This window comes from Asterias amurensis, chromosome 21, assembly GCF_032118995.1.
Source record: "Asterias amurensis chromosome 21, ASM3211899v1".
In the NCBI taxonomy this organism is placed as follows: Eukaryota; Metazoa; Echinodermata; class Asteroidea; order Forcipulatida; family Asteriidae; genus Asterias; species Asterias amurensis.
The window spans coordinates 4,443,526-4,463,982 of NC_092668.1; the positions used below are offsets into that span (position 1 = coordinate 4,443,526).

The 20,457-nt window shown below is 35.5% G+C and overlaps 1 protein-coding gene across 1 annotated transcript in view; it reads right to left on the reverse strand.

The window, feature by feature from the left end:
• Positions 1 to 8,696: 8,696 nt before the first annotated feature.
• LOC139953257 (chondroitin sulfate N-acetylgalactosaminyltransferase 1-like) overlaps positions 8,697 to 20,457 on the reverse strand; it is a 31,906-nt gene continuing 20,145 nt past the window's right edge. The window contains exons 3-4 of the mRNA XM_071952729.1: positions 15,357 to 15,570; positions 8,697 to 14,380 (exon numbers count right to left, since the gene is read on the reverse strand). Coding sequence (XP_071808830.1) covers positions 12,881 to 14,380; positions 15,357 to 15,536 — 1,680 coding nt within the window. The 5' untranslated portion in view covers positions 15,537 to 15,570 and the 3' untranslated portion in view covers positions 8,697 to 12,880. The remainder of the gene's footprint in view (positions 14,381 to 15,356; positions 15,571 to 20,457) is intronic.

Below are 20,457 nucleotides of genomic sequence, written 5' to 3' on the forward strand. Positions count from 1 at the left end.
CGCTCGGCCCCAGCGGCCAGTCTAAAAGCAAGGCGCCGGCGCTGGGGACGAGCGAAACTGTAGCGTTGTTATTTTTTCAAGCACAAGAGAGCGCTGTACAAAATAAAGTTACAAATATTTTTCAAACACTAGAGGGCGTTGTTCACAAACAACATTTTTCAACGTCGTCTGCTTGTATTTGAGTGAGTGTCCTCACAATCAATGTTTTACCCATATACATGGTAAGTACGCATGTTTATGTTTATTCGATGTGTTTAAACATCTTAGAATGTTATAGATACTTTGTATTGCGTTTTTTTTCTTTTTTAATTATTAAAAAGGTGGTCCTTGTCAGCTGGTCTTCGATGATTTACAAAATAATTTAATTATCTTTGCACTGCAGCTAAACAAATACTACTACTATCTCAACCTTTTTAGGCCTATGATTTCTGTACTAAGTAATCAATTTAGTTAGAATTAGTAGGAATAAAATACATTCATTTTTTTTAATAGAAATGTTTTCTTATATCAAGGGGATAAAATCTCTCAATCCCGTCATTGTTTCATTAACGTACTTGACTATGATTCCTCTGGAACTATGATTGAACTGTCCCCTATGAGATTGAGGTTCGTAACGGTTCATCACTCTAAGAACAAACCTCATAGTTAGTTCTAGCTAGGGTAAGCCTTGAATTTCTGTTGAATTTAGGCAAAATAAGGGGGGTTGGGGTCAACAAGGGGTAGGCCTAGCATTTTCGAATGAATTTGGGCAAAAAAAAAAAAAAAAAATCACAAGGGGTTAGCCTTCAATTTATATTGAATTTAGGCGACAAATTAATATTAAAAAAATCACAAGGGGTAAGTAAGCCTGGCATTTCTATTGAATTTAGACAAAATAATATGAACAAAATCACAAGGGGTAAGCCTTGCATTTCTATTGAATTTAGACAAAAATATGAACAAATCACAAAAGGTAAGCCTTGCATTTATTTTGAATTTAGGCCTAAATATGAAAAAAAAACACAAGCGGTAAGCCTTCGCTTGTATTGAATTTGGGCAAAAATATGAAAAAAATCACAAGGGGTAAGCCTTGCATTTCTATTGAATTTAGACTAAAATATGAAGAAAAAAAATAACGAGGGGTAAGCCTTGCATTTCTTTTGAATTTGGGCAAAAATAAGAAAAAAATCACAAGAGGTAAGCCTTGCATTTTTATTAAATTCGGGCGAAAATAATATATGAAAAAAATCACAAAGGGTAAGCCTTGCATTTCTATTGAATTTAGGAAAAAATATGAAAAAAAATCACAAGAGGTAAGCCTTGCATTTCTATTGAATTTAGGCAAAAATATGAAGAAAAAAATCACAAGGGGTAAGCCTTGCATTTCTATTGAAGTTGGGCAAAAAAATGAAAAAATATGAAAAAAAATCACAAGAGGTAAGCCTTGCATTTCTATTGAATTTAGGCAAAAATATGAAGAAAAAAATCACAAGGGGAAAGCCTTGCATTTCTATTGAATTTGGGCAAAAATATGAAAAAAATCACATAAGGTAAGCCTTGCATTTTCTATTGAATTTGGGCAACAAAAAAAAATCACAAGGGGTAAGCCTTGCATTTCTATTGAGTTTAGACAAAAATATGAAGAAAAAAATCACAAGGGGTAAGCCTTGCATTTCTGTTGAATTTAGACAAAAAGATGAAAAAAATCACACGAGGTAAGCCTTGCATTTCTATTGAATTTGGGCAAAAATATGAAAAAAATCACAAGAGGTAAGCCTTGCATTTCTATTGAATTTCGGCAAAAATATGAAAAAAATCACAAGGGGTAAGCCTTGCATTTCTAATGAATTTGGGAAAAAATATGAAAAAAATCACGAGGGGTAAGCCTTGCATTTCTATTGAATTTAGACAAAAATATGAAAAAAATCACAAGAGGTAAGCCTTGCATTTTTATTGAATTCGGGCAAAAATATGAAAACAAATCACAAGGGGTAAGCCTTGCATTTCTATTGAGTTTAGGCAAAAATATGAAGAAAAAAATCACAAGGGGTAAGCCTTGCATTTCTATTGAATTTAGACAAAAATATGAAGAAAAAAATCACAAGGGGTAAGCCTTGCATTTCTTTAGAATTTGGGCAAAAATATGAAAAAAATCACAAGGGGTAAGCCTTGCATTTCTATTGAATTTAGACAAAAATATGAAGAAAAAAATCACAAGGGGTAAGCCTGGCATTTCTTTTGAATTTGGGCAAAAATATGAAAAAAATCACAAGAGGTAAGCCTTGCATTTCTATTGAATTTGGGCAAAAATATGAAATAAATCACAAGGGGTAAGCCTTGCATTTCTATTGAATTTGGACAAAAAATATGAAAAAAAATCACAAGGGGTAAGCCTTGCATTTCTATTGGATTTAGGCAAAAATATGAAAAAAAAATCACAAGGGGTAAGCCTTGCATTTCTATTGAACTTAGGCACCAAAACAAAATATGAACAAAAAGTTACAAGGGGTAGAGCCTTGCATTTCTATTGAATTTAGGCAAAAATATGGAAACAAATTACAAGGGGTAAGCCTTGCATTTCTATTGAATTTAGGCAAAAATATATGAAAAAATCACAAGGGGTAAGCCTTGCATTTCTACTGAATTTAGGCAAAAATATGAAAAAATCACAAGGGGTAAGCCTTGCATTTCTTTTGAATTTGGGCAAAAATATGAAAAAAATCACAAGAGGTAAGCCTTGCATTTCTATTGAATTTGGGCAAAAATATGAAAAAATCACAAGGGGTAAGCCTTGCATTTCTATTGAATTTAGACAAAAATATGAAGAAAAAAAATCACAAGGGGTAAGCCTTGCATTTCTTTTGAATTTGGGCAAAAATGTGAAAAAAAATCACAAGAGGTAAGCCTTGCATTTTTATTGAATTCGGGCAAAAATATGAAGAAAAAATCACAGGGGTATTTGAATTTGGGCAAAAATATGAAAAAAATCACAAGAGGTAAGCCTTGCATTTCTATTGAATTTAGGAGAAAATATGAAGAAAAAAAATCACTTGCATTTCTATTGAATTTGGGCAAAAATATGAAAAAAATCACAAGAGGTACTCCTTGCATTTTTTTATTGAATTTGGGCAAAAATATAAAAAAAAAATCACAAGGGGTAAGCCTTGCATTTCTATTGAATTTAGACAAAAATATGAAGAAAAAAATCACAAGGGGTAAGCCTTGCATTTCTTTTGAATTTTGGCAAAAATATGAAAAAAATCACAAGGGGTAAGCCTTGCATTTCTATTGAATTTAGGCAAAAATATGAAAAAATCACAAGGGGTAAGCCTTGCATTTCTACTGAATTTAGGCAAAAATATGAAAAAATCACAAGGGGTAAGCCTTGCATTTCTATTGAATTTTGGCAAAAATATGAAAAAAATCACAAGGGGTAAGCCTTGCATTTCTATTGAATTTAGGCAAAAATATGAAAAAAAATCTCAAGGGATAAGCCTTGCATTTCTATTGAATTTAGGCAAAAATATATGAAAAAAATCACAAGGGGTAAGCCTTGCATTTCTATTGAATTTGGGCAAAAATGTGAAAGAAATCACAAGGGGTAAGCCTTGCATTTCTATTGAATTTGGACAAAAATTATGAAAAAAAAATCACAAGGGGTAAGCCTTGCATTTCTATTGGATTTAGGAAAAAATATGAAAAAAAATCACAAGGGGTAAGCCTTGCATTTCTATTGAATTTCGGCAAAAAATATGAAAAAAAATCACAAGGGGTAAGCCTTGCATTTCTATTGGATTTGGGCAAAAATATGAAAAAAAATCACAAGAGGAAAGCCTTGCATTTTTATTGAATTCGGGCAAAAATATGAAAAGAAAATCACAGGGGGTAAGCCTTGCATTTCTATTGGATTTGGGCAAAAATATGAAAAAAAATCACAAGAGGAAAGCCTTGCATTTTTATTGAATTCGGGCAAAAATATGAAAAGAAAATCACAGGGGGTAAGCCTTGCATTTCTATTGAATTTAGGAAAAAATATGAAAAAAAAATCACAAAAGGTAAGCCTTGCATTTCTATTGAATTTGGGCAAAAATATGAAAAAAATCACAAGAGGTACTCCTTTCATTTTTTATTGAATTTGGGCAAAAATATTTAAAAAAATCACAAGGGGTAAGCCTTGCATTTCTATTGAATTTAGAAAAAATATGAAGAAAAAAATCACAAGGGGTAAGCCTTGCATTTCTTTTGAATTTAGACAAAAATATGAAAAAAAAATCTCAAAAGGTAAGCCTTGCATTTCTATTGAATTTGGGCAAAAATATGAAAAAAATCACAAGAGGTACTCCTTGCATTTTTTATTGAATTTGGGCAAAAATATTTTAAAAAAATCACAAGGGGTAAGCCTTGCATTTCTATTGAATTTAGACAAAAATATGAAGAAAAAATCACAAGGGGTAAGCCTTGCATTTCTATTGAATTTAGACAAAAGTATGAAGAAAAAAATCACAAGGGGTAAGCCTTGCATTTCTTTTGAATTTGGGCAAAAATATGAAAAAAATCACAAGAGGTAAGCCTTGCATTTTTATTGAATTTGGACAAAAAATATGAAAAAAAAATTACAAGGGGTAAGCCTTGCATTTCTATTGGATTTAGGCAAAAATAAGAGAAAAAAATCACAAGGGGTAAGCCTTGCATTTCTATTGAATTTTGGCAAAAATATGAAAAAAATCACAAGGGGTAAGCCTTGCATTTCTATTGAATTTAGGCAAAAATATGAACAAAAATCACAAGGGGTAAGCCTTGCATTTCTATTGGATTTAGGCAAAAATATGAAAAAAAATCACAAGGGGTAAGCCTTGCATTTCTATTGAATTTGGGCAAAAAATATGAAAAAAAATCACAAGGGGTAAGCCTTGCATTTCTATTGAATTTAGGCAAAAATAGGGAAACAAATTACAAGGGGTAAGCCTTGCATTTCTATTGAATTTAGGCAAAAATATATGAAAAAATCACAAGGGGTAAGCCTTGCATTTCTATTGAATTTGGGCAAAAATGTGAAAGAAATCACAAGGGGTAAGCCTTGCATTTCTATTGAATTTGGACAAAAATTATGAAAAAAAATCACAAGGGGTAAGCCTTGCATTTCTATTGAATTTGGACAAAAAATATGAAAAAAAATCACAAGGGGTAAGCCTGGCATTTCTATTGAATTTAGGTAAAAATATGAAAAAAAATCACAAGGGGTAAGCCTTGCATTTCTATTGAATTTGGACAAAAATTATGAAAACAAATCACAAGGGGTAAGCCTTGCATTTCTATTGAATTTGGACAAAAAATATGAAAAAAAATCACAAGGGGTAAGCCTTGCATTTCTATTGAATTTAGGCAAAAATATGGAAACAAATTACAAGGGGTAAGCCTTGCATTTCTATTGAATTTAGGCAAAAATATGAAAAAAAATCTCAAGGGATAAGCCTTGCATTTCTATTGAATTTAGGCAAAAATATATGAAAAAAATCACAAGGGGTAAGCCTTGCATTTCTATTGAATTTGGGCAAAAATGTGAAAGAAATCACAAGGGGTAAGCCTTGCATTTCTATTGAATTTGGACAAAAATTATGAAAAAAAATCACAAGGGGTAAGCCTTGCATTTCTATTGAATTTGGACAAAAAATATGAAAAAAAAATCACAAGGGGTAAGCCTTGCATTTCTATTGGATTTAGGAAAAAATATGAAAAAAAATCACAAGGGGTAAGCCTTGCATTTCTATTGAATTTCGGCAAAAAATATGAAAAAAAATCACAAGGGGTAAGCCTTGCATTTCTATTGGATTTGGGCAAAAATATGAAAAAAATCACAAGAGGAAAGCCTTGCATTTTTATTGAATTCGGGCAAAAATATGAAAAGAAAATCACAGGGGGTAAGCCTTGCATTCTATTGAATTTAGGAAAAAATATGAAAAACAAATCACAAAAGGTAAGCCTTGCATTTCTATTGAATTTGGGCGAAAATATGAAAAAAATCACAAGAGGTACTCCTTTCATTTTTTATTGAATTTGGGCAAAAATATTTTAAAAAATCACAAGGGGTAAGCCTTGCATTTCTTTTGAATTTAGAAAAAATATGAAGAAAAAAATCACAAGGGGTAAGCCTTGCATTTCTTTTGAATTTAGACAAAAATATGAAAAAAAAATCTCAAAAGGTAACCCTTGCATTTCTATTGAATTTGGGCAAAAATATGAAAAAAATCACAAGAGGTACTCCTTGCATTTTTTATTGAATTTGGGCAAAAATATTTTAAAAAAATCACAAGGGGTAAGCCTTGCATTTCTATTGAATTTAGACAAAAATATGAAGAAAAAATCACAAGGGGTAAGCCTTGCATTTCTATTGAATTTAGACAAAAGTATGAAGAAAAAAATTGCATTTCTTTTGAATTTGGGCAAAAATATGAAAAAAATCACAAGAGGTAAGCCTTGCATTTTTATTGAATTTGGACAAAAAATATGAAAAAAAAATCACAAGTGGTAAGCCTTGCATTTCTATTGGATTTAGGCAAAAATATGAAAAAAAATCACAAGGGGTAAGCCTTGCATTTCTATTGAATTTTGGCAAAAATATGAAAAAAATCACAAGGGGTAAGCCTTGCATTTCTATTGAATTTAGGCAAAAATATGAACAAAAATCACAAGGGGTAAGCCTTGCATTTCTATTGGATTTAGGCAAAAATATGAAAAAAAATCACAAGGGGTAAGCCTTGCATTTCTATTGAATTTGGGCAAAAAATATGAAAAAAAATCACAAGGGGTAAGCCTTGCATTTCTATTGAATTTAGGCAAAAATAGGGAAACAAATTACAAGGGGTAAGCCTTGCATTTCTATTGAATTTAGGCAAAAATATATGAAAAAATCACAAGGGGTAAGCCTTGCATTTCTATTGAATTTGGGCAAAAATGTGAAAGAAATCACAAGGGGTAAGCCTTGCATTTCTATTGAATTTGGACAAAAATTATGAAAAAAAATCACAAGGGGTAAGCCTTGCATTTCTATTGAATTTGGACAAAAAATATGAAAAAAAATCACAAGGGGTAAGCCTTGCATTTCTATTGAATTTGGGCAAAAATATGAAAAAAATCACAAGGGGTAAGCCTAGCATTTCTATTGAATTTAGGCAAAAATATGAAAAACAAATTACAAGGGGTAAGCCTTGCACTTCTATTGAATTTAGGCAAAAATATGAAAAAAAATCACAAGGGGTAAGCCTATTGAGTTTAGGTAAAAATATGAAAAAAATAAAACAAGGGTTAAGCCTTGCATTTCTATTGAATTTAGGCAAAAATATGAAGAAAAAAAATCACAAGAGGTTAGCCTTGCATTTCCATTGAATTCAGGCAAAAATATGAAAAAAAATCACAAGGGGTAAGCCTTGCATTTCCATTAAAATTAGGCAAAAATATGTGAAAAAAATCACAAGCATTTATTATTAATTTTGGGCCAAAATATGAAAAAAAATTAGGCAAAAATATGGAAAAAATTACAAGGGGTAAGCCTTGCATTTCTATTGAATTTAGACAAAAATATGAAAACAAATTAGGCAAAAAAAAGGAAAAAAATCACAAGGGGTAAAATCAAAAGTTTTTTGGCAAAAAATATGAAACAAATCACAAGGGGTAACCCTTGCATTTCTTATGAATTTGGGCAAAAAATATGAAAAAAATCACAAGGGGTAAGCCTTGCATTTCTATTGAATTTAGGCAAAAATATGAAAACAAAATCACAAGGGGTAAGCCTTGCAGTTCCATTAAAATTAAGCAAAAATATATGAAAAAAATCACAAGGGGTAAGCCTTGCATTTATTATTGAATTTGGGCAAAAATATGAAAAAACAATTAGGCAAAAATATGGAAAAAATTACATTTCTATTGAGTTTGGGCAAAAATATGAAACAATTAGGCAAAATATGGAAAAATTGCAAGGGGTAAGCCTTTCATTTCTATTGAATTTGGGCAAAAATATGAAGAAAAAAATCACAAGGGATAAGCCTTGCATTTCCATTGAATTTAGACAAAAATATGAAAAGAATCACAAGGGGTAAGCCTTGCATTTCTATTGAATTTAGGCAAAAATATGAAAAAATCACAAGAGGTAACCCTTGCATTTCTTTTGAATTAAGGCAAAAATATGAAAAAAATCACAAGGGGTAAGCCTTGCATTTTTGATTGAATTTGGGCAAAAATATGAAAACAATCACAAGGGGTAAGCCTCGCATTTCTTTTGAATTAAGGCAAAAATATGAAAAAAATTCACAAGGGGTTAGCCTTGCATTTCTATTAAATTTAGGCAAAAATATGAAAACAAATTAGGCAAAAATATGGAAAAAATTACAAGGGGTAAGCCTTTCATTTCTATTGAATTTGGGCAAAAATATGAAAAAAATCACAAGGGGTAAGCCTTGCATTTCCATTGAATTTAGGCAAAAATATGAACAAAAATCACAAGGGGTAAGCCTTGCATTTCTACTGAATTTAGGCAAAAATGTGAAAAAAATCACAAGTGGGTAAGCCTTGCATTTCTATTGAATTTAGGCAAAAATATGAAAAAAATCATAAGAGGTTAGACTTGCATTAAGATTGAAGTTAGGCAAAAACTTCCATAAGAATGTTAAAACATTACCAACTAGTCACAAAATGGTTGAAACATTTTGAATTTTAGGATTTGTTTTTATTGCTCACCATGGAGTTTATCTCCATTAATAATAAATCTTAAAAAAATTAAAACAGGTTTACAAACAAAGTTATTTATCATAACTTACTTTTTACATTATGGTCACTGCAGTCTTATTTTAGTCTGTACTTAAGAAAGGAGATTTTGGGTCAAAAAAGCAACCCCCCCCCCTAAAGTTTTGTTAACAAAACTCAACATTGGTTTCAAAATACAATATAAACAATTTTGGGTTGAAAAAACATAACTTATTAGAGCCTAACTTGAATCTGTGACCTCTGGAATAACGTGCCAGCACTCTATACCAACTGGGCTATCTAGACCCATGTTGGGTGTCTACGAATGTTTTCAATAACTTTCTTCGGGGTCCAGTCTGATACCTTTCAACCCAGACCTATCATATTTTCAGTTTTCAACTCAAAATGGTGTTATTGTTGTTAAAAAAAAGGTGTTCAATTCTACCCGGTAATTTACCAAAGATTGTGAGCTAAGTTGTGTTTTGCAGACTGCGATCAAACTCAGTTTTGGTCACTGACTCTGTGTTTGTAACAAAGAACCAGTAACAGTCTCAAAGTGTTTCCTTATGGCGCCAAAACACAACCAAGCCTTCCAGAATTGAAATATAAGACCATCAATATAAATTATAAAACACATTAAATTCAATCCACAGTTTACAATGTATGTAGACTTGTGGACAAGTCGTTAAAGTTCTTTGGCGGTGATAGCGTTCCGACTCTCCCCGCAATATTCTACTAGAGCTGTCACAACTAGAAGTCGGCAACCAGCAGTTCACGCAAGAGCACTGAACTTCGCCATAGCACCGTCACAACTCGACTATCTCACCGTGTGGGACCATAAATGACTTGTCCACAAGTCTCTGATTAATGTGGAACATTAATGACAACAATATTTAAGATGTGATGGTTATTTACATTATACTATTAGACGGTTTTTTGTGGTTTTGCCTAAAGCCCGGTTCAACATTCACGTGAATTGCATAAGCTAAGCCAAGTGAATTTCCCTGTTACAGCCCATTTCTATTTGTTATGCGTCTTGTAATCCACTTTGCATTCGCTTTCAAGTTAAGTTTGAACCGGTCTTAACAAAAAACAAACAAACATTTTTATGAGAAGAGAGAGAAGACAAAAAGTATCACATAACCTAAACAAGTAAAATCATTTCAATCCTATATAATTATGATTAAACTTATCAATTTGGTTAAGTAAAATAAATTTATCATTTACTATGGTAAGCTGGCTTTTTAAAAATAATTATGGCATTATATATAATATTGGCAATTATCGCAGAAAATATTCCAGAAAATTGTGACCAAATTCAAAATAATTATCACATTATATTGAAGGTGACCGATGCATCTGAGCAAGTATCAAGGTCGAAGGTCATAGTTTAAGTAAAATATGTAAAAGGTGCATAACAAAAGTTGTGGAAGAACAACTAAGATTCAAAACAACAAAAGTACACTGCAAACTGTGATATTTTAAAAATTATTATTTTGGAGTCCAAAATGTATTATTTTGGAGTCCAAAATTTAAGATTTTTTTACAAACTTTCTGTCAACTCACAGGGCTTGAACTTTACTATGGTTTGTAGGTCTGAAACTGATTATTTTAGCCCCAAACTGGATCATTCTGGATAAATCTAGTTATTTGTTCTGTTCGACTAAAACTTGTTTTGCTATGTGCTTTTTCTGTAATATCGGTGTTTCAACTTGTCGTACATTGAAATGCTTTGATCTTTGCGACACTTGACCACATTTTATTTGATCTGAAAAAACATAAGCCCAAAAAATACTGTGCAAGCGAGTGTTAAAACACTGACTGTAGAAGACTAATATTATGCGCTTTTTTAAACTTGTTTTGCAACATGCTTTTTTCTGTATCATCGATGTTTTAGCTCGCTGAAATTGAAATGCTTTGATCTTTGCGACACTTGATTACATTTGATCTGAATAAACAGAAGCCCAGATTAAAAAATTGTGCTTTAGAGTGAGTGTCAAAACACCGATCCGAGAAGATTACTCTTGAGCACGGAGCTCGGTTCGAAGAACATCGGTGATTAATTTTTCTCCAGAATCGTATTGAATGAACAAAATTGTTAATACATGTCTGTAGGAAGTGTAATCGGTCATCCGTTAGGTGAGGCTAACTACACACAATGGCTGTACTTCAGTCAGAGTTTCAACTGTAGGGCAACCCACTATGGTCTTTTCTGTAGGGTATAATAAACTATAAGAATGGGCAACTGTTGGTTTGTCTAGCCTCTTTCTCTATGGTCTAGCCAACCATGAACTCCAACACAAAGCTCACAGTAAGGGTTTCCTGATAATACATGTAGTTTGAAGATTAAGTGGCTGTAGGCCACCCCCCCCCCCCCCATTCAACCACAATACATCAGATTCATAACCTAATTTAGTAGTTTTATATTAGATATCGCAAGCAAAAAATGAGGGCAAGTAAACAAACAATTTACAAAGCTATTTTCAATAACACTCTAAACTATTTTTGTCATAAACAATATATCAAAGATTGGCAACTTGGAGTTAGACATACTCCTAACGGCTAAGTGTATGAAATTAATATTTTTTACTGAACTGCTAAATAAATAAGACTGGAAAACTGTATCTTGGCCAAACTGGATTTCACACAGCCATCATGATGAAGAAAAACAATTCTCCAAAAAGGTATTTGGGTTTCTCTAAAAAGAGGTTTTCAAACCAAACACCTATATCTAAAACAATTTTGAAGACTGTGGAGAAAAAATTCCTTGTAGCACCTGATTATTGCAAATGTTCTTTTGGTTTCAAATGTTGATCATAGTCAGTGATTTAAAATGTATGCACAAAGCTCGATTTTAATTTATTGTATTTATGAGGATTAAATGAACTTAATAAAAATCTGTTATAAATTATGATATTCTTCCTTTAAGATATACTCAATTGTTTTGTCTCGTGTCTTTTACTTTGGCAGAAAAACAACAAGATTATGGCAAATTCAAAAATAAAAAATGAAGTGACCAAAAAACACACCTCAACAAAATTGAAGAGATAAAACTCCAAGATGTTTTGAATAATAAATTCAAAGATTTCTTGACCAAACTAAATTTCCCCAAATTTTCCCAATTAGATTTGTTTATTGTGCCTAACATTTTTCTACTAAAAAGGAAAGAAAGGAGGTAACCAGTCAAAAGTGGTACACGTGGAATTGTATTTTGGCTGGTAACCATTGTGGTAAGCATATTTTTTGTGCTTAGCTAATTTTTGTGCTTAATACTTTTGGTAACTGTCAAAGACCAGTATCCTCGCCTTGATATATCCCTTCTATGTGCATTTACATGTGTAACAAACCTGTGAAAATAATATCAGCCCCAACTGCTAAACAAACTGCTTAGTGATACATAGTTTGTGTTTTAATAGACAGTCGACCCTTCTCCTTTTAGAAAACTTAGCTAAGCACCATAATATCTGCTTAACATCTTTTTTAAATATGAAGTTCAGCCCAGATCAGAGAGGAAGACAATTTAGTTTCAACATTTTTTCTCAAATAGTTTTTGCATATAGATCAATTGATCTCAATTTGTGTACCAACCTCCATTGTATAAAGTGAAAATAGACTTTAAAAACCTCAACTGCTTTTTTGGCAGGGCAAGAAACAACATTTCATTAAGCCACGGACTCTCAGAAAAGAGAACTTTAATCACTGTTCTATCCAATATTCAAATGGAGAGAAGACCAGGAAGGAAGTTTCAGTTTTAGATGGGAGGACAACCCTTTAGTATTATTCCAGGGAAAACCAACCCAGTCATGTAGGGACTAAAAACCCAATCTACGTACATGTAGTGCCCCATAGGTGACAATTCAAACCAGGGTCCTACATGTAGAGGTGAAAGGCAAGGAAAGACACCTGTTAGCCAACCCGACCACCCTTTTCTCTTTCCATGGTTAGGTTGTAGTCTTTTCTGAGACACCAGACACATGTGTACATTACACTTACAGAGCCAGTCCTTGAATTACACGTAGGCCGTGGCCTTCGTTGCCCTGGTCTTAGCATTGACACCTCTTCAGTAGCTCCCACAGACTTTAAATTTTTTTCCCAATGCCCTTTGCAGGAAACTAAAACGCCTTGCCCTCTCCGAGATGGAATTCCAGGCCTGTCGATTGAGTCATTACACTTTATCGGGGGCTGGCCTAAGAGGAGCTCCTAGCCATGACTGCTTCATTAATCCCATCTGAAATAACGTCATGTTTACCTGGTCCTTAAACGCCAAGATTCCGAGCTGAGAATGTGAGGCTTCGTTGACCGCCCTCGACATGACGCACATGCGGTACTGCTCCGGCGTTAAGTTCGTATGGCACTCCTTTGGGTGGTATAAATGAAAGATCCATGGATCGGTGGCTCGTATAATCTTCAAATCTGATTGAATGTATCGACGGTACAAATCCACGTCCTCGCCGCCCCATCCTTTGATGTCCATATTGAAGCCTTTGATGCTTAAGAAGTCCGAGCGATACTGGCAGGTCATCCCGAACCCAAAGTCTCTCCAGAATCCCGTCTCGTGATGGACGATCAGCTGCGGGCTCTCCGACATGGCTTCGTTGAACGTGTGAATGATTTTGGGGTTATACAGACTGAATACAATCGGGTAGTAGACAGTTCTTCCCGGGACTGTGTTGTAGCGACAGTGCTCTATAAACTCTTTTGTGAAGGCGATGTCCACATCGCATAGAAACATGAGCACATCGCTACCGTCCCAATTCTGCACCCCTTCTTCTAGACCACGCCCACGCGAGAACGGTATGGTCAAGCGTATAAGTTTGTAATTGTGAAAGTTATACTGATGCGCCATGTTGAACAGAATTGAATGGATTTGACTCAGTCCTTCCTCACCAAAGTACACCACTGTCAGATACACATGCATCCTATTATCCAAGCACACCGATTTAAATCTCTCAATGAAGGACTGGAACTTGTCTACTCTACCTGATAGCGGAATGATGATATTCACTAGTATTTGACTTGTGTCAATTATTTGCGTTCTAAGTTTCTGCAGCGGACTGAACGGTCGTAAAAGCTCGACGCTATGGTAAAAACTTTCCTGCACACTGCGGAAGACTAAATTGTAGTACGTTCCAATAGTCCTCTCCGTTTTAAAGATTCCATCCACGAAATTATCAATGGAAAAACTATTTGCGTTTTCTTTTTTCTTGTTAAGAATGTCGATGGCGAAGTAGACTGCTTCAACTAAGTCTTCTTTTTTATCGCCACGTGGTCGTTCCGATGGCCGGTGCGATAAGCCGCTTTGTAACGAGTAGACTAATTTTGAGGTGAGGCTGCTGAACGGTACGACGTCATACTCACTATGTAGAGGCTTATGCATCTCCAGCTTTGCCATCTGCTGGCGGATGAAATCGGACAGATCGTCATGGTTATCCACATCGCTAGATCGCTGCGCGCGAATACCGCCCTCAACATCTTTATACTTGTGAGGTTCTTCAACCTGCTGGGTGCTGCTGATATGTTTCTTGAGCTCCCGTTTCAACTCGGCGATTTGTTGTTTTAAGGAGGAGACTTCGATGTTGTGTTTCTCTTCTTGTTCGCTCAGAGCAGCGATGCAGTCGTCATGGTACTGGATGTCGCGAGACTTCACTTGAAGAGACTGGTCCACCTTGAGGAAGGTAAAATAAGTCAGAGAAAGTTAGCATTAGGAACTGTTTAGTGTGGAGACATTAAATAGCTTGGGTTCTAGAAAGTCAAAAACACTTTGTCTGCAAAAAAAAAAAAAAAAGAATACTTTTAAAAAACTTTCAAATGGATCTCTTTTCATATTAGGAAACGTCTTATTTTGGGAGGGGATTTTAGTACAAAATGAAAAAAAACCAAAAAAACACTTTTTTATAAGGACAGGATTGGAAGGAGAAAAATCATGAAAAAATCGCTTGTTGGTCCGGGTACCCTTAAATACTCTTGACCTGTAACGTCTCAGATTCAGTGCATCACCAGAAATACAAAACTGCAGGTTTGAAACACAATGTGGACCACATTGTTTTCATTTGTTGGTGACTGCTTATTTGAAGACAAAGTTTTGAGCAAATCTTGAAATCATGAAGAATTCTTGGAAGTCACTTAATATTTTTATAAAATTTTCTTGTAATGAAACCATGAGACAGCAGCACGACTAACTGTGACCCGTACAGGTCTGCAGATGTATGAAAGATGACGATGAAGAAATGTTCAGTTTTAGATGCGGGGAATGAAAAAAATATCTCTCCTTTACTTAAAAATCTTCTTGGATTAGTGTCACCTTCCCGAGCATTCTAAGCAAATTTCGTCTCCGATCTCGCTGAGATTGAACCAGTAGCTTCAGAACACCCAGATTTCTTAGTACAGAAATAATCTCAGAACATTCTGAGCACTTTGAAAAATGTTCATCTCCAATCACCCAAATTGAAACAATAAAACACAATCAATACAAAGACTCTGACCGAGGATTTAGGAGTTAACAACGAGGAAGAGCTAATCGGTTGTATGCAGGATAGAGTTTTGGGGCAAGTCAGACATCGAGCCCAACTCAAACATGCAGCCCTGCCACAACTTGGGTCGACCGAGTGAGTGAGGTCAGAAAGGGTCAGACGTCACCATACCTGTTCCATGTGTCGTGGCGGGATCCCCTCATTGTCTGTATTATTACACGTATTTGCCAAGAGGAAGATGAATCCAAGGCAGAAGATGATCCCAAACTTGATGCAGTTCTGCAGCGAGGGTACCCGCATCTTACAGAATGGATGCGAAGACGACCCTGATTGCACTAAGGTGTTTGCCATGGCCAACTCCTACAAGTAGTCATCTATAGAACATCTGCAAACCAAAAGTAAAAACCAAAATGAAAACTGATTATTTTAAGCATTTAATAACATGAAGCAGGCCTGATACTTCGTGGAGGCAAATGATCTACATGCATCTATGCCCTGTGAAATGCTCCAGGGCTGAATTTCATAGAGTGGCTTAAGCAGAGCAAAAATTGCTAACCGATTTTGAGCTATGCAGAAATGAGCAAGATACCAGTCACAAATTGTACTTTGACATGGTAGCTTGGCTGTAAACTTATTCAAGCTAGCGTAACTTTGTTATGCTTAGCAACTTTTGTGCTTTTAAAAGCAACTCTATGAAATAAGGCCCTGATGATAAACCTAGAAGCAGAGAATGGTGATCAGAATTTCTGCAGTGGAAAAAAATAACAAACCCTCATGTGCATGGTACGAAACAGACCTTCCTCTCCAGTTCATTGGAAAAGCATACCCGGCGACCGCAGTCACCTGGCAGTGGCTAGTACATAGTGATTAAGTTCGCTATTATGAGAGGCCTTGAACCAGAATAAATGGAATGAAACGAAATAAATTAAACTACTAAATTGGGTCTCTACGCTCCGATGAGCAACGAAAGGAGGTTCAAGGTCCTTGACTTCACAATGAGAATGAAATGAAAAAAATGAAACTACTAAATTGGGTCTCTACGCTCTGATGAGCAACAAAAGGAGGTTCAAATAAACACCTCTGGCAGGAAAGAGATTTGATCTGAAACATTCCTGAATGTAAATATCGAGGGTTCTTGAGGCAACATGAAAAAGAGGTTGAGAGAGTGTCGTCTAATAAAATGTAGTTTGCGCAATGGTGTTGTTTATTTACAGATACAAGTTATCCTTAGTGTAAATGTCACAAAGGCAACTTGAAAAAAAGAGGTTGAGAGAGAGTGTCGTCTAATAAAATAAAATTTGCGCAATGGTGTTGTTAATTTACATACGGCTAGTTATCCTGACAAAATTTGATGAGATTTGGAGGAAGGAAAATTGAATTTTGCATACCTCTATCGATAATCGTGTGTAGACAGTATGAAAATCAGGAGTTATTTTGGTGTCAAATAAAGCCATGCACCCTAGCAAGCTGGATCTCTAACCTAGTACGCACTTGAAGGCACTTACATGTGTATAAGGCACGAGAAGGTACCTTTGGTAATTGTCAAAGACCTGGGGTCGATTTCATTAAGACTTAGGACTAGTCCTAACTTACCTAACGTAGGACAAGTCCTAAGAGATATTCAGGAATGCATGGCTAGTCGAGGTTAGGACGAGTAACTCGTCCTAACTCGAGATAAGACTAGTCCTTTCTCTCCGTGAAATCCACCCCAGTGTGCTCACTTGGTGTATCCCAACATACACGCAATATGATGAAAATAACAAATCTGTGAAACTTGAACTCAATTGGTCATTGAAGTTGTATTAAAACACCTTTGTTTTTGTGTGCTTTAAAATGCCCAATAAAAGGCCTCAGGCCAGAAATATTTTATTTGAGTGAGAAATTACTTCTTTCTAAAAAACTACAGTACTTCAGAGGGAGCTGTTTCTCACAATGTTTTATACTATCGACAGCTCTCCAATGCTCGTTACCAAGCAAGTTTTAAAGCTAACAATTAATTTGAGTAATTACCAATAGTGTCCATCCAGTGCCTTTAAACATAACACCATCATCAATTCACTGATGAAGATTTAATATTTGATGCGTTATCTTTTCCCACAGGGCTAGTTTATTTGTATATCCTGGAGAGGTTACAAAACCCAGCCAGCCAGATCCTAATCTATCTTCCTGCTGCGGAGATCGCATTTCAACTGGGTCATGTCAATGGCAAGGTCAGAGGTCAAAACCATTCTGACGAAAATGCAGAGCAAGGAAGGAAGGGTGGGGGGGGGGGCGTAGGACCAGGACAATATTTAAAGTCAATACTGGGAAATGATTATTGTGATAACTGGTTATAACAACACAGAAAAAGTGCAGCGTGGTTCAGTGTATGATTGATGTTAGAGAGGCCCCAGTATGACGTGGGGCTTGAAATGATGAATCAAATCAGAACGAAGACCTCCACGACCTAATGTGGCCTGTCAGATGGAAGGACTGCATTGTACCAACAACCATGGAGGAAGGAAATGGTCCGTGTAAAATAAAAGATAACCAGTGATGTTCTACAAGTATATATTTTCAGACTTTTTTTTATGAAGCTATTTAGAAACTAACACTGATTTGCGGACCAAGTGATTTTGCTAGGATTTTAAAAAAAAGATGCTAAAAAAAAACCTGGGCAAGAAGGTTTGGGCACCATGACTATACTATTGAGTTGATGTTCTACAAGATTTATAACCAGTGATGTTCTATATTTCAGAACCATTGTCCCTAAAGCTGTTAGAAATACAGCAATACTTTCTCAAGCAGACCATGTATTTTTGCTTTCGAGTTTGAAAAGATGCTAAAACCCTAGGCAAAACTGTTTGGGCACCATGACTTTAATATAAGATAAGCAGTGATGTTCTGATACAGGATTTATAACCAGTGATGTCCTCATATATTTTCAGAAACATTTTTCATGAAGCTGTTACAAATACAGCAATACTGACGTGTTTTTGCTTTTGAGTTTCAAAAAGATGCTAAAACCCTGGGCAAGAATGCTTGGGCACCATGACTAAAAACACACTAACCCTGTTCCCCCAGCTCGATGTTGTTAACCCCATCAGCTGGAGCGCAGACCGCGCAATGAACTTTGAAAGCTCCATCACGTCTGCAGCTCAGGACAGGCCTCAACCCCACTGCACCCACAGCAATTGCCCCTGTGCCCTGTGCTTTTTGCTGTGGTGCCCTGTGCAAAGTTCCAATACAGCTTACGTTTTTCCCTATAAAGTGCCCCTCTACCCATGGAGGTAGTCTATTTCTACCTCCATGCTCTACTACCAAAGGAAAGTTGCTGTGCCACTTCCAAGGTCAAAGTTCAAGGCTTGCTAAAAAGTTTGCAATTTCACCTTTGACACAAATTCAACCGATTGATGACAACCATCTCTCTTCATATACCTGGGGCTGATCCTTATAACCAGGGGTCGAAGTTCAATATAATAAGTTTGCATTTTCACCTCTGACCTCTGACACAAATTACAGTACACCTATTACACATGTACATGTACCTGCTGATAACAATCACCTCTCTACATACCAATGGCTGCTCCTTATTACCAAGGGTCGAAGTTCAAGGCCTGCTAATAAGTTAGCATTTTCACCTATGACCTCTGACACAAATTACACCTACCTGCTGAGAACAATCATGTCTACATGTACATACCTACCAGTGGCTGGTCCTTATTACTAGGGGTCAGAAAGATCAAAGACCAATCCTAACACAGTGACCCATATAGGGCAGTACCAGAAGTGCCATCATTTGCACTAGCCAGATTTGTACAACAAAATCAAGGAGATATTTTGGTCTGTGATAAGTCACACCATGGAGGTAGAATTCTACCTCCATGGTCACACCATACATGTACATTTTTGTTTTCGACGACGGACGGTTCTGCGACGGTAAAGATGACATTTGGCGTCATCTGCCCATGCGTCGGCTTTGAGGACGGTCGTCCCTCAATTTCTACGACAGTACTTGGGATGAATCTTTGTTGTGCTGAAAATGACAACGTTTAGCTGAACAACCATCGCAGAACCGTCCGTCGTCGAAAACGAAAAGTCCCTAATAAGTCCCACAACCCACAACACAGCACACACCTACTGTTCTCATGTTCTTGTTATGCCCTAATAAGGAGCGTAAGTAATATTTATCCAGATCCAAATGTGTATCTTGCATATTGCAATCAGGGAGATTTTGTACAACAATCGGGGAGATAATTGGAATTACAATCAACATAAGGAACAAATTTCCATAATCAGGAAGGTTAAAAAAAAATTAAAAATTCATCAGAACATACATGTATTAAACAAGATTGGTCTATTTTCTGTGTATAAAACAGATCCAAACACTTCTGCAGGCATGTAAATATTCAAAGTAGAACAAACATAATTTGTGTGTGTGTTGAAACGTGAGTAATTTGAAGACCAAATCCAATTTTGGGTTGAGGTTTATTTACGAGCATGGAGGTAGAGGGTGCATAGTGTTCTCCATGCTAGACTTACACAGAACTGTCTTGCTATTAAAGTAGTGAACATGGGAATGGTGGGAGGGGGTGGAGGGTGGGAGGGGTGGAGGGGGGGGGGGCGTAGGCCTTGAATTTGGAAGGAAAATCCACAACACAACAGGGCTTGTAGCCTAACATTGATACTGTTAATACAGCAATGGACAAAAAAAAAAACTTTCTGAAAATCTTAAGGCTCAAGGAGTTTTTTTGAGATCATTCCTCACGTTCCTCCCAAATCATGACAACTGACAAACTTCAGAATTTTCACTGACCCTAAGCTTTTACCCATTTCCCATGACTGAGAGCCCATCTGGAAATCTCCTTATTGGACATTTATGGCTTATAAATCCATAGCCTTCTAACTGGTTTATTACTGCAGCTGTTTCTCTGCAGCAGCAAACTAAACGAGCGTCTTATTAGTGGGAAAAGTGATCTTCAAGACTTGACATTCATCACTCAGCTTCTGGCTCCATGTTTTTCCCACCTCCACAACTTAAGAATGTTATTCAATAAAGAGGATGTTATTTACATGTCAAAATCAAAGTGATGAATGTTTTTGAAGGATCAAGAAAAAAAGAAAAATAATTTGGATGAATTCACACCTCAAAACTAAGTCTATAGCACTTCATGCATTTGCAGTTTCAATCAATTTTTGATTAATGTTTTTGAAGTATCAAGAAAAAAACACGATAATTTGGACAAATTCCAACCCCAAACTGAGTCTAGCACTTCATGCATTGAAGTTTCAA